Source organism: Impatiens glandulifera, chromosome 9 (genome assembly GCF_907164915.1).
Source record: "Impatiens glandulifera chromosome 9, dImpGla2.1, whole genome shotgun sequence".
Taxonomy (NCBI): Eukaryota; Viridiplantae; Streptophyta; class Magnoliopsida; order Ericales; family Balsaminaceae; genus Impatiens; species Impatiens glandulifera.
The window spans coordinates 28,486,827-28,502,740 of record NC_061870.1 but is presented as its reverse complement, the minus strand read 5'-3'; the positions used below and the strand labels follow the sequence as shown (position 1 = coordinate 28,502,740).

Here is a 15,914-nt window from a genome sequence, read left to right as displayed (position 1 = left end):
ATTTCAAATCACTGAAACATACACAAGTAAGGTTTCTCATAAATTTACCATATGTTCTTTTTGTGTTTTTTAACCAACTCAACACAAATCAATTTTCCAATCAATCACTTCTCAAAAATTACATTACTCAATTCATTAATCAAAATATTAAAATACCCTTTATTTTAAATTATTATTATTTATTTTATTTATATATACCAATACATTTTATATTTTTTTTACCAAAAATAATCATTACTACCTCAAAATCATCATCAATTATTATTATTTTTTTCTCTAAATTTTTAAAAAAATCTCAATCATATAAACCAGGCCTAAGTTTAGAAATCTTATCTATATCTCTCACCATCCACATAAAGAAGACTAAAACATCAAGTCAATTGTATAATTACATATTATTTAAACTATATATTTAAATTCAATTTAAAATTTTAATTTAAAATAATAAATAATAAAATATTTTGAAATTATAATTTAATTTTAATTTTAAAAAGATTAATAATTTTAATATATATATAATATTTATAATTAGTAAAATAAATAATAATGAAAAAATATTATTAATTATATTTAAAAAATTCAAACTATTATTAAAATATATTTTATTATTATGATATTATTCTACTAAATAAAAATAAAATTTATATATTTTAAATAATAATAAATTATAAATAGATATATAAAAAATAAAAGTATTAATCTTATTAAAAATATTTTATTCTAAAAATATCATTACTTAAAGGTTTTTTATTTTATTTTATTTATTTTAAATAAAATGTATTATATATTATTTAAAAAAATATTGTTTACAAATATCTTTTAAATTATTATTGATTTTACAAATTATAAGTATATATATATATATATATATATATTAAAATTATGTCAAAATATTTAATTATTTATCAAAAGTTTAAGTTAAAAATTTGACTATATAATTTAAACAAATATATTTTAACAGTATAAATATAATATATGGTGTAGCAGTTTTTAAGTTTTTGCAAAAACACACATTTAAGAAGTTAACTCTATTAATTTTTTTTTTCTTGTTACAGACAAATTTGATATTATTCGTAATTAAATTCGAAAGTAAACCATCTGATTAATTAAAACCCCAAAATTAATTAAAATACCAAAAGTAAATATTATCAAGGTATTCAATTGGCTTTTAAGTCTTCCTAAACATCAACATCAGCTCACATTATTGACGAATTGAATTATGCAGGATCCAATCTATTGGTGTGGACTCAAACTAAACTTCAGAAGATAAATAACTAAATCTCTTAATTATTGATTGAAGGCAAACTTTAACTTAATTAAAAACTTGACTTAACAGAACTAGTCAACTACCAAGTAAACCAGTTCAAAATTATAGCTAGCTACTTGTTCACTTTCACTAATGCTGCTGCTGTAGCTTAACAAAAGCAATGGGTTTAATTTCATCCCTCTACTTTCTTTATCTCTGCTCCTTCCTCACGGCCGCAACCATAGCCTATGACGCCACCGATATTATCAGGCTGGACTGCGGCCAAACTATCAGCACCAACTCCAACGATCGTAGGGCCTGGGATGCCGACAAAGGATCCAACCTCAACGACTTTATAAGCTCCACAGCCGACCGACTAGATTCCTCGGTCGAACAAGTCCCCTATTTGACTGCCAGAATATTCAAATCCCAGTTTACCTACAATTTCACACTCTCATCCGGCGGCCCCAAGTTCCTCCGCCTCTACTTCTACTCAGCCAACTATTCCGGCCGCGATATCACCAAATCATTCTTCAACGTCTCCTCCGCCGGTCACACCCTCCTAGCTAATTTCAGCGTTTTCCTTTCCGCCCCGGCAAATTCTCCCTCCTTTAAAGAATTCATGGTCCACGTCGGGAATAATAGTCAAACCCTCAATCTCACTTTCACCCCCACCTCCTCCTCCGTCGATTCCTTCGCCTTCATCAACGGTATAGAAATTGTTTCCATGCCGGATAACCTGTATTTCAACTCTCCTAACACCACGCTCGTCGGGGGACAGAATTCCAGGTTTATCGTCGATACCGGCATGGCACTCGAGACTCTTTACCGCCTAAACGTTGGTGGACAGTCAATCAACGTCCAGAACGACACCGGAATGTTCCGGAAGTGGGATAACGATAACCAATATCTTAAGCCTAACGGTATCGTCGGAAAAGAGCCTCACGTGGATTTCACTGTCCTGTACAACAACAGAACGCCGGCGTACACAGCACCAGATGCAGTCTACACATCCCAGCGATCCATGGGTCCCAACCAGAATAACTTGATGGTCAACATGTCGTGGATCTTCAGCGTCGATTCGGGTTTTAGTTATCTCCTGAGACTACATTTTTGCGAATTTATAATCGATATAGATGGAAACAATCAACGGGTTTTCACTGTATTTCTGGGCGATCAGATTGCGGATAAAAGTGTGGACGTGTTCAGAAGTACCGGCGGCAGGGAAATCCCTATATTTAGCGACTATGTAGTATCGCTACCCGTGGGGAACGATGGCATACCTTCAAAACAGGATCTGTATCTTTCTCTCTTCCCAAACATAGATTCGAGACCCAGTTACGTTGACGCTCTACTTAGCGGCATAGAAATCATGAAATTGAATAAATCAGACGGCAGTCTCGCCGGTCCAAATCCTACAGTTCCAGGCTCCCCTGTAAATCAGAATAGAAAGGGTTCATCATCATCCTCAGTAGGAGCCATTGTCGGAGGTGTGGTGGGCGGAATTGCTGTTATCGCAATACTGGCATTCTTGATTTTGAAGGAGAAGATGAATCCTGGTTTGATGGCTTCGGTTTCAACGGCCATGTTTGGGCGGAAAGCAATACCGACGGGGAAGTTGAATCAAAATCTCGGGCTTACTTTGTCTTTGAAAGATATAAAATCTGCCACTAGTAACTTCAACGACGAATTGTTAATCGGAAAGGGAGGTTTCGGAAAAGTGTATAAAGGAACGCTTAAGAACGGTACTATGGTGGCTGTTAAAAGAAGTAGCGATGAACACGGGCAAGGGATTTCTGAATTTCGAATGGAGATCCTCGTCTTGTCCAAGATTCGTCATCGGAATCTTGTTTCGTTGATAGGGTATTGTGAAGAAGGATCGGAGATGATACTTGTGTACGAATTCGTGGAGAAGGGAACTCTTCGAGAGCATTTGTATGTTTCGGACAAAAGGTCAAAAACCTCATCGCCTAAGTCCGAGTTGTCTTGGATTCAAAGGCTAAACATCTGTATTGGTGCGGCCAAGGGTCTTCATTATCTTCACACGGGGTTGGGGACTGGAATTATTCATAGGGATATAAAGTCGACCAACATCTTGCTCGACGATACGTTCAATGCTAAAGTTGCGGATTTCGGTTTGGCGAGACATGGCGATGATCCGGATGAGACTCATGTCACGACGGCTGTGAAAGGCAGCTTCGGGTACATGGATCCCGAATACTATAGATGTCTTCGGTTGACGCGTAAATCCGATGTTTATTCTTTTGGGGTGCTTCTTTTAGAAGTGCTTTGTTCGCGAGCTGCGATTGATAACTCGCTTCCTTATGAGGAAATCAGCTTGGCGACGTGGGGTTCGAGTTTGATCAAGGAAGGGCGCATAGAAGAGATTGTGGATAGTTCAATTGCGGGTGAGATAAAACAAGTTTCGTTAAGGATGTTTGGTGAGACGGTTGAGAAGTGTTTGAGAAATTGTGGCGTAGATAGACCTAGTATGGGCGATGTCTTGTGGGAGTTAGAGTATGCTCTTCAGCTTCAACAAATGGAGAAGCCAAGAGAGCCGACGCATGAGGACAGCGCCATAGATGTGTCTTGGGAAACCGTGTTTCCCGACGTATATAGCTCTTTGTCAATGACTAGCTCTTTGTCAATGACAAATTCATGAAGTTGTAAAAAGAGGTTAGTTCAATACATTCTGTATAAGTGCAAAGAGAAAAAAAAACTGCACAAACAAAAAGTGTTGTTTTACTTTTATGTATACGTAGTTAACGTGTAAAGCTGTTCATATTTATCAAAATCGAGAAATTGTTAAACTGTTGTAAATTTGTAAAGTCTAGAGTTAGTAAATCGTAAAAATTTAATTTAAAAAAACAATAGTTATATATTATTATTATTTATATATATAATTAAGCAATTTTAAAATTGTATTCTTTTAAATATAAAATTAATTAAAAAATAATATTATAAAAATATTATACTTACCAAATTAATTATATTAATTAGTTTATATAAATAAATAATAACTTATAATTTTTAATTTTTAAATATAAATATGTTTTTCGTATAAAATTGTAAAATCGAAATTATTTATAAATCCAAAAAATCGTAAAATTATCGTAAATTTAGAATCGTAAGAGTTTACTTATTTAAAATTACTTAAAATCAGACTTGTTAATTTTATAAAAAATCGTAAAATTTTAATAATAAATCGAGATTATAAAAATATTGAAATCATGAAATTGAAATATTTGCTGTTACAGGTAAAACTGATTGAATCATGCATTTTTTTTACATCCAAATTCAATTACAATTATTTAAAAAGATGGATCGAAAGTGATGATAGTATCACATGGGAAAGAAAAAATCATACATCAATTGAGGGTTGATCCAGAACCTCTCCTACAGTTAATTGAGACGGCAAACCACTAATACCTTAATTTATATAGAATTATTTTTTTCATATATATTTAATATTTAACTTAATGATTTTATTTTAAAGCATTAAGTAATAAAATATTATACAATAAATATTTTGAGATATTAGAAATCTTATAATAAAATTATTCATTTTTATTTTTATAGATGGAATCGAATATTTTTTTAAATAATAAGATTATATATAAATATATAAATATTTATTCTAAATTAAACATATTATAAACAAAATTATATTTACATGAAATTTTAATTATATTACAAATTTAAAATAAAATTATTATAATTTAAATTTATTATTGAATTTAAGAATAAATAGATTATATATATTAAAATTTGTAATCTTATTAAAAATTAAATTATGATTTAATTTATTTTTATTATTTTAAAATTAAATCATTAAGCTAAATTATTAAATATATAATATAGTAATACCACGCCAAAGATGACCAATTTTATAAGTTAATAGACATCAATATATTTAACATATTAGGCCCATAGCGACGGAAGAAGCGTCACTAATAGATGTAACACCGTCGCTAATAAATATCAGTTCCTAATAATTTTTAGCGTCGACGAATATTGGTCACTAATGACGATAATAGGGTATTCTACCATTTTGATTTGAATCAAAATGGTTGCATATATATAAAACACTTTAGAGTAAGTAATATAACTAAGCTTACCATTAAATTTAGGTTCATACAAGGGCGACTCTATTTATCCGAGTAGATTTTAAAAAAAAAAATTAGCACGTACTCCTTAATTAGGATCATAGACAATCAAAGTAAGCAATGAAGAGAGTTACATGCTGGATTCGATAATTAGACTCCGGTTTTCAATTTAATATTCATCCAATTTTATTAGAATCGGTTCTAGCTTTTAAGATTGGTAAAGGGCGAATCAACCACTTTTCTCCTGCGCTTCAAAATCAAGAAGGCCAATATTGCGATTACAGCAATTCCGCCCACCACACCTCCGACAATGGCTCCTAAGGATGATGATGAACCCTTTCTATTCTGATTTACAGGGGACCCTGGAACTGTAGGATTTGGACCGGCGAGACTTCCGTCCGATTTGTTCAATTTCATGATTTCTAGGCCGCTAAGTAGAGCGTCAACGTAACTGGGTATCGAATCTATGTTTGGGAAGAGAGAAAGATACAGATCCTGTTTTGAAGGTATGCCATCATCGTTCCCCACGGGTACCGATACTACATAGTCGCTAAATATAGGGATTTCCCTGCCGCCGGCTCTTCTGAACACGTCCACACTTTTATCGGCAATCTGATCCCCCAGAAATACAGTGAAAACCCGTTGATTGTTTCTATCTATATCGATTATAAATTCGCAAAAATGGAGTCTCACGAGATAACTAAAACCCGAATCGACGCTGAAGATCCACGACATGTTGAACTGCAAGTTATTCTGGTCGGGACCCATGGATCGCTGGGTTGTGTAGACATACTCTGGTGCAGTGTAAGCCGGAGTTCGGTTGTTGTACAGGACAGTGAAATTCAAGTAAGGTTCTTTACCCATCAAATTGCCCTTAAGATATTGGATATCGTTATCCCACTTCCGGAACATTCCGGTGTCGTTCTGGACGTCGATTGATGAGCCACCCACGTTTAGTCGGTAAAGAGTCTCGAGTGCCATGTCGGTATCGATGATAAACCTGGAATTCTGCCCGACAAGGGTGGTGTTAGAAGAGTTGAGGCCGGTTAGATAGAGATTGTCCGGCATGGAAACAATTTCTACACCGTTGATGAAGGCGTAGGAATCCACGGAGGATGTGGGAGTGAAAGTGAGCTGGAGGGTTTGACTATTCTCGACGTGGACCACGAATTCTTTAACGAAGGAAGCAGAATTAGCAGGGGAGGAAAGGAAAACGCTGAAATTAGCCAGAAGAGTATGACCGGCGGCGGAGACGGTGAAGAATGATTTGGTGATATCGCGGCCGGAATAGTTGGCTGAGTAGAAGTAGAGGCGGAGGAACTTGGGGCCGGACGAGATAGGGAAAGTGTAGGTAAACTGGGATGGGAATATGCGGGCGGATAAATAGGGAATCTGTTCGACGGAGGAAGGTTGTTGGTCGGCTGTGGAAATAGTCGACAAATCGTTGGAGGCTGGAGGCATGAATTTGGATCCGGAGTCGAGATTCCAGGGCCTGTCGTCGGAGGAGTTGGTGTTGGTTGTTGCGCCGCAGTCAAGCCTAATGATGTCGGTGGGGTTGTAGGCCGTGATGAGGTGGAGGAAGGAGCAGAGATAAAGAAAGGAGTGACTTAACGAAAGGAAACCCATCCTGTTGTTTAATGGATTTCCCAGGCGCGAAGAAAGGAGTGACTTTACGAACGAAATACACAGAGAAAGAGAAACAAGTAACTAACTAATAATTGAGAAATAATATGTGTATTGGATAGAAAATCTATAAAATATCTCTAATAAACATACATTATTAGTATTATACTCATGGACACTTGTTGGTTGACTTGGTAGTCTTCTGCGGCCATACATACATACACTCTTCTAACATAAGTTTTAAAATGAGACTTCAACTTGTACATACCATCAAAATGAAACCCTCGCTCTAGTTTTTATCTAAAATAACCATTTACTATTATACTCTCTTTATTATATAAAGAATAAATTATACTTTAAGAAAATAAAAACATTTTTGCTGCTTCTACTAATCTCGCAAGAACAAGAGTAGGTCTTTATTTTGAATTTTAAGATATATTGAAAACAGGATAACTCAGCTCCTCTTGGTTGTATATCCAAATTCAAGAATGAGTTAGGCTGGTTTTAATGATATTTTTTGAATTTAAGTTATTTCAATAACTTCACACAAACCAAACCAAAAACACCTAAATTAATTGGTGGCAAGCAATCATTATTTTTTTTTTTCATTCTTAGAGCCCGTATGATTTTGAGTTTATTTCAATGTGTTATTGTTTTTGTTTTATTGGTTGGATAACTTATTTGAAAATTGTTATAATTTATTAAGTTTTAATTGTCAATTTTTTTATATTATTTTTTCATTCTTTTATGACCTTGATTTTTTAGTTGATAGTCTTTTTTTTTTTTTCATTTAATATACTCAATTTCAATTTGTATTTTATTATTAAATATTTTTTAAATTAATTTATTTATAAATGTTTAATCAAAATTATATATTTATATCATATTTTTTTAATCATTTATTTATTTTAAATATCTTAAATCATGTTTTTTCAAGTCAAACTATGATGTTATCTAGGGTGGTAAATGAGCTGAGTCTCAAATCAGTTTTAATTGGAGTTCAGACTCGATTAAGTATTTATTAGTTTGACTCGAACGAGTTTATAAATTTGAGTTCGAGCTTAACTCGACTATTTGCCTACAAGCTAACTCGCTTCGAAAAACTTGAACTAAAATTAAATTTTCATAACTCGAGTTCGAACTCAAACAAAAATTTATTTTCAAAACGAAAATATCAAACACATATACCTATTCAAGGAAAGAAATGGTTGAATAATTTGAGTTTACTAATTCTCGAATGAAATAATATGAATAAATGAAGTGACGGAAGAGGGAAGAGTGTTTGTGAATAAGTGAGAAAAATTGTAAAGAGGGAAAAGTGCTTCTGAATAAGTGAAAAAATTATAAAAATAAAAGAATGCTTATAAATAAGTGAGATAAATTTTAAAAAAAATACGAATAAAAATATATGATAGATTGATTAAAATATATTATTATAATATAATATAATATATTATATTATGTCCATACATTTATGGAATATATCTACCGAATATATTTTAACGATGACAGATTAGAGAATTAGAGTTTATAATTTTGAATTTGTGGGGTAATATAATATAATAATGTGGGTCTGACAAATAAACTTTGAAGTTTGAATAAAGGGAGAGTGAGATTTTAGGGTTTATTATTAAAATAAATAAAATATATACTATTTAATATTAGACTCGAAAAAGCTCGACAAACTATCTAGCAAATATTATATGAGCTCGACTCGAATATTAAATGAGTCGGCTCGAGCTCAACTCAAACTTGGTCAAAGTCAAGTTCAAGTCGAGTTTTGACCGAACGACTGACGAGCAACTCACAAGTACCTTGACTCATTTGCAGCCCTAACGTTAACTAAGTCAGGCCCGACCTGCCCTGGGTAGGGAAATTTGATCAAATGACCCTCAAAAGAGGGTCATTCCCAAAACTAACCTTACTAATTTCAGTTTTTATTTTTAACCCTTTTTTAAAAATTTGGACACTTTAACCCTTACTAACATTTTCCCCCCTTTTTTTCCCTCCCATTTCTTTTCCATTTCCCCATTTTTACTTTTGTCTTCGTCCTCTCTCCGGGCCCCCGATCCCCAACCACCAACCACCAACCGGTCCCCCACCAACCAACCCTCGCTCCCCAAGCAACAACCTGCAACGGTCCTCCCATTTCTCCGACCCCCCAAGAAACCACCTGCAACGGTCCCTGCGACGCCGAAGGACGACGAGACCCAGCAGCATCTGACCGACCCAACATCTTCTTCAAAATGGGTATGTTTCTCATTTCTTTCATTCCCATTTAGCTAAACACTAAATATGTTTAGTACGTTTGAAATGCTGTCAAAATTGGTATGTTTACTAAACGACCCACGACCCATGCATCAGGACCCACGCACAATGACCACGCACCACGCACCATTCCACGCCCCACGCACCACCCCCACGCCCCACACCCATGCCCCACGCTCAACCTCCACGCCCCACGCACAAGACCACGCCCTACGTACCACCCCACGCCCCACGCACAAGACCACGCCCCCACACCCTACGCATGCCCCCACGCCCTACGCACCACCCCACGCCCCACGCACAACCCCCATGCCCACGCCATTTCAATTTTTTTTTACTACACTAATATGGTTTTGTTTACTACACTAACATTTCAATTTGTATCAATTACAGATCCCACTTTATTTGTTAACTGTTTTGTCCTATATGATAGAGAGTGGAGGAAAGATGATGATGTTGTTAGTTTTTTTTACTCAAGTTCATTAGTAGGTGTGCCCATATCTCTAAATACTACATATGACGAATTAACTAACATTGTCTATGATGCTATTGGTGTGGACAAATTGAGATATGATTTAATGTTCAAAGTCAAGTATACTTTGGTTTTGAAAACTGCTCCTCTTGCTGATATCCGATATGATAGAGATGTGATGTTCTATGTAAAAGAAATTTCGACTTCACCACACGAGCTTTGCACTCCTCTGTGTGTCTATTTAGTAGAGAAGTCACTACCTTCACGTCCAACTAATGAAATCCAAAGAGAGGAGGTTCCTGAATTCCCTATATTTGAGCATGATGTCTTACATAGTCAAAATGACATACACCATGCAAAAGATGAAGAACAACAAGTCCCATGTTTACATCCGAGTGAATTGGTTGCTAGTACCCCTCCTTTTGCACCCCGACCAGCCATCATCACTTCCCCTATGAGGAAAACATCCAACCATATTGAGTTGCTTAATTCATTTGAATCAATCCAGGTTGAAATACATGCTCAATTAACCCTTGAAAACGGATTGGAAGTAGGTACATTTTTTGAGAACAAAAAAGAACTTCAATTGAGGGTGCATAGATATGCGATGACTAATCATTTTGAATTCAAAGTCGAAAAGTCAACAAAAGATCTTTGGTTTGTGAAATGTGTGAATGAGGACTACAAGTGGAGATTACGTGCTGTGAAAGGAACATTCCAGCAGATGTTTGAGATTCGAAAATTAGTAAATGAACACGCATGCTCAATTTTGACAAGGCAAGAGAATGTGAGGCAAGCACCATCATGAGTAATTGCGGAGTGCATTAAACGTAAGTATATGGACCATCACCATGACCACATGCCTAAGAAAATAATGGAAGACATGTAGACAAATTTGAGCTTATTTTTCTGATAAGCATCTGATGGAGTATGGTTCCTAAAAAATATAATATCGGGGCTTTGAATAGATACTGGAATTGGGCCTACAAAGCCCTATCCAAAAGATCATGGTGAGTAAACCTCTCCTTTATCTTTGCCAAGCTAGGGCCGTTAGATTTCCATGAAACACGACCATTAAAATCATTAATAATGGTTTCGTTTGGTGCCATCTGCAAAAACAGTCAATAAAATCATATACACAATGTTTGGTGGATTAAAAACAGTAAAATCATATTAATTATTGAAGCCACACACCACCCCCACGCCCCAAGCCCAAGCCCGCGCTCCACGCACTACCCCACGCCCCCGCCCATGCCCAAGCCCACGCTCCACGCATTACCCCACGCCCCACGCACTACCCCACGCCCCACGCACAACCCCACGCTCAACCCCCACGCCCCACCCCACAATCCACGCCAACCTTACCCCCCGCTCTACGCACTACCCCACGCCCCACGCACAACCCCACCCCACGATCCACGCCCCACCCCACGATCCACGCCAACTTTACGCCCCATCCACGCCCAAGCCCACGCTCCACGCACTACCCCACGCCCCACGCACAACCCCCACCCCCACGCCCAAGCCCACGCTCCACGCACTACCCCACGCCCCAACCCACGATCCACGCACTCACCCCACCCCCACGCACAACTCCCACGCCAATCCCACGCACAACCCCACGCTCAACCCCCACGCCCCACCCCACGATCCACGCACTACCCCACGCCCCAGGCACAACCCCCACGCCCCACCCCCACGATCCACGCCAACCCCACGCCCCATTTAGATTAAACTACATTTCTCGGATAAAAGCATTTGAAAGGGCCAAAACAATAGAACTAACTAAGCATTTCAAGCCTAAACCCTAACTAAAGCCTAAATCCTAAACTAAAACCCTAAAACCATAAAACTTAATACTCAACATGCAAAAAATGGAAAAATCATCGGGGAGTAGAACTAACTAAGCATTACTAACCTCAGTAATGCTGGGCGAACGTCGGGCTCAGCATCTCCGGGGCTTAGCGATCGTCGGGAGTCGGCCTGGCCTGGAAGCGTTTGGCGATCAACGGCTAGGCGGGCTCGCGGTATGCGTCTGGCGATCGTGGGGTATGTTGGGTGATCGTCGGATGGGGCTGGAACCTTCGTGGGTGGGGGTGTGGGAGTCGGAGGGGGAGAGCAACCGACGGGGAGGTGGGATAGCAAGCGACCGCGAAGGGGAAGGGAAGAGGGGGAAACGGGAAGAAAGGGAAATAGGGGAAAAGGAAGAGAAAGAAAAAAAAAAGAATAAAAAAAGTTATTAAGGATAAAAGTGTCCAAATTTTTAAAAAAATGTTAAAAATAAAAACTAAAATATTTGAGGTTAGTTTTGGAATGACCCTCTTTTGAGGGTCATTTGATCAAATTTCCCCACTGGGTAAGCCCAACAAGTTTTCCGCATAAGGCAACCAATTTACTTAATAAAATTTATTGTGAATATAAAATATTGTAAAATCATGATAAAAATTGAAATTTTTTATTTTGTTATAAGTTCAAATCTAAAGAAAAAACAATTTTTTTTATTAATTTTTTAAATTAGACTTGAGTCAATCTATAAAAAAAAAAAAAAAAAAAAAGTCCACATTTTTTTCTGCATAAAGTTGAGATAATCCAAAACTTGGAGACTCTAAACTAAGTAGACGTGTGGTATAAGAGTTTGCTCATATTTCCAAAACTCTGTCATTGAGTTAGCATAATCTATTTAATGTTCAAAAGTGTTTTCCCTCAAGATTCAAATCCGTCTAACTAATTAGGGTTAAAGTGCAGAAGAATGAACGTGTTCCACTATACCCTAAACTAAACAAATTACCTCCTCAAATAACATTTCAATATATACATCATCCCAAATATATTTTATATAATTTAAAAAAATAATTCTTATTAAATTTAGAGAGTTACATATAATAAATTAATAATTAATTAATAACTTTAAATTCACAACAAAAAAGTTATATATATAACTATTAGGTATCTAAGTGAATGAGTCCATTCTTACACTTAATATATAGTTTGTCATATAAATTGGTTATGATATTGGATACTCAGTTGAATAATGAAGAAAAATAGGCATATAAGTGGGCCATTTGATGGCTTGAGTTTGCCACTTTGGATCTTAGCACCCAAAAAAAAAAGTTTTTTATCAACGATGACGACTTGCATTCGGAGTTTTCCTGGGATGGTAATGATGGCGTTTTATTTCCCAACCGGCATACCTTCTACCTCCACACGGTGAAATTAATTAATAAAGTTTGGATTTTAAATATTTTAAATATTTTAAATTAGGTTTGCAAATATAAATAAAATCATGGAGAGGAAAAAATATCCAATCAATTCATATTTTAGATAGAGATGAGTGATAAGAGAGGGAGGGAAAGACTTCACTTAATATTCAATTGACTTAAAAAAAAAGAAAAAATGTGAAGGGAGATATTATTATTTTTATTTTTTTTAGACTAATAAGATTTTTCAGCCTCTCCCTATCATATATCTAATATTGTCATGTGATTGAATAAACATCCTTTGTCATTAACCACCACTCATACTGTTCAAAACTAATACTTTTGTGCTTTTTAAAATTAAAATTATTATGTTTATATGTCTTTTTTTATTAGCTAGTTCAATTTAAAATGTTATTAATTAAATTTAATGTTTTTATTTTGTTAGACAAGACTTGGACAATTTAGCTAGTTGACAAATTAACCAAATATAATAAATACTATGAAAAGTAAATGGTCCCAAACTATTCTAGTACTGTTATAAATTCTTTTCTATACATTAGAATATTATTCACTTTACACACATTTTCTTCTTTCTTATTCACTAGATTTTTAATATATCATTCTATTATCGTTGTCAAGATTATTATACATTTAATATGATATTTTTAACAATAATTAAATTGAAAAGTCTACAATAATAAACCTATTAATCTAAATATATTATGTATTTCAAATAATGTATACCATATACAAATTATCAACCATTCATAATTACTTATTAAATGTGAGTAGATATGCTGTCTCACAAACAATACCTTATATATGTATTACACTTTAAAACTTAGTTTATTTTATTATTAATGTAAGTCTCATATCCACATAAAATGTGTAATTTTTTCTAGTTTTAAATTTACATGATTTATTTGGAAAAAAGGGAACATATAATTGTGTTTATAGAATTGTGAATCAATCTAAGACCTTAACTCAGGGTTATAATTAGATTTATTAAGGTTATTAAAAAAGAAATTCAATACTATTTGAGAAAATTTGTTTCAAGACTTCTCAAAATTAATAATTTTGTGGCATCCGAACAAACAAACGGACAAACTACACCAATATTATTTGTTAGTAAGAATATGATCATCGTAAACCACTGTTTTATAAATAAAAGTACATTGGAAAATGAGAACTAGAATTACTTGTTGAGATTAAATGGTATATATATTAAAAGAGATGATAAACATAATTGAGATTATGAAAATTAATTGGGAAGACCTTTCAGAATAACAATATCACCCATTCTTATTATACATTGAGATAAGATGTAAACTTCAATATCGTCAGCTAATAAATTGGATGAACTTATTCAAAGGATATAGATAATTACAAATCCAATCCAAATTGTTTATAATGGAAAATAGGTAAAACATGATTACAGATTGACTAGATCAGAGAACCGTAAAGCTTGAAACCAGGGATTAGCTCTTACATGTTCCGTTTGACAATGGCCACGGAAAGACTGGAGTGTGACCAAATCAATTGGTCCATCAAATTGTCTTAAGTCTAACATTACACCTTCATGGTTCGAATGTTACTCCATATACCTTAACTTCATCACTACTTAATTCATCAACAAAGATACATCTTGGTTCCTCCATTTGTTGAAGTTGAAGAGCATATTCTAACTCCCACAAGACATCGCCCATATTAGGCCTATCTACGCCACAAATCTCTCAAACACTTCTCAACCGTCTTGCCAAACTTTCTCAACGAAACCGATTTGACCTCACCCGCAATTGAACTATCCACAACCTCTTCTCTGCGTTCTTCTTCGATCAAACTCAAACCCCACATCGCCAATTGGCTTCCTCCGAAGGAAGTCGCGCACAAGGCCTTTCCAGAAGAAGGCTAATTCGATATATTTCTCTTATGAAGTGATACATATACACATAAATGAAGCATCATTCCACTCAATTGTTAACTTCTTTCTCTTTGTACGTACGTGTGCGCTGCCTTTAATAGATACAAGCAATGTCTGCAGGGGTAGAATCGAACTAACCCCAGAAGAACAACCCCGAAAAAGAAAACATCGAATTTACAAGTCAGCTGATGACATCTATTATAGTATTCGGGATCCATGTACCCGAAGATGCCTTTCACAACCGTCGTGACATGAGTCTCATCAGGATCATCGCCATGTCTCGCGAAACCGAAATGCGCAACTTTAGCATTGTACGAATCATTATAGCAAGATGTTGGTCGACTTTATATCCTTTTTTTTTTTTTTTAATTTGTTAACCTAACTTTCTAATTTATGGATGAGGTTTCAGTAATTAGCGAAGAACATTCGAAATTCCGAAATCCTTTGTATTCGTATGTGAAGATTAATACCCGAAAGGAAATTTCAAAGATCGAAATAGAAAGGGGTTGCCAATTGATTAGACACGTTATGATATGGGAAAATGAACATGCTATAGTTTCCATTGACATCAAAACTGAGTTTGGAAGCTGACATGCCGGCCAGTGATATCGCAGAAATGGGCGTCGGACGAAGTTCCGAACGCTCTGGCCGACGCTGAAATGCCAAGTTATGTTGAAGAAATTCGTTTGTGAATCATCAACAGGGATAATAATTAAATTCATCTCTTTGCCTGTCTTATAAACGAAATCTGGAGCGCTAATAATCTCGCTGCTAGTGTTGCTGCCCGTATAGTAGTTATTGCTATCCAAATCATTACTTTTTTTTTTCCCATAATTGAGTGTGATTTTTTTATTCTATAATTTTATATCAAATTCCAATAATTCTTTAATCCATAATTTCAATCATATAATCACTCATTTTATATATTTAAATATTAAAATGATTATTTATTAACTCAAAAAAAAGAAAAAATAGAAGATATTTTGATAATTTAACCTAAAAAAACTAATTTTTTAAAAAATTTTATGAAGAAGTTTTTTTATGGAAAAAACTCTAAAAATAAACAATTTCCGCAAATAAG

The 15,914-nt window shown here is 35.0% G+C and overlaps 2 protein-coding genes across 2 annotated transcripts; one reads left to right on the top strand and one right to left on the bottom strand.

The window, feature by feature from the left end:
- Positions 1-1,416: 1,416 nt before the first annotated feature.
- Positions 1,417-3,923, top strand: LOC124915576 (receptor-like protein kinase FERONIA). The gene has a single exon (XM_047456327.1). It carries the CDS (start codon positions 1,428-1,430, stop codon positions 3,906-3,908), a length of 2,481 nt encoding a protein of 826 aa, XP_047312283.1. The 5' UTR covers positions 1,417-1,427; the 3' UTR covers positions 3,909-3,923.
- A 1,579-nt stretch (positions 3,924-5,502) lies between these two features.
- LOC124914742 (receptor-like protein kinase FERONIA) lies at positions 5,503-7,005 on the bottom strand. Its single transcript, XM_047455344.1, has one exon. The coding sequence runs from the start codon at positions 6,976-6,978 to the stop codon at positions 5,554-5,556; it is 1,425 nt and encodes a 474-aa protein (XP_047311300.1). The 5' UTR covers positions 6,979-7,005; the 3' UTR covers positions 5,503-5,553.
- Positions 7,006-15,914: the final 8,909 nt, after the last annotated feature.

Coding starts and splice junctions, on each gene's coding strand:
- LOC124915576 (XM_047456327.1), top strand. CDS start 1,428: ATGGGTTTAATTTCATCCCTCTACTTTCTTTATCTCTGCTCCTTCCTC.
- LOC124914742 (XM_047455344.1), bottom strand. CDS start 6,978: ATGGGTTTCCTTTCGTTAAGTCACTCCTTTCTTTATCTCTGCTCCTTC.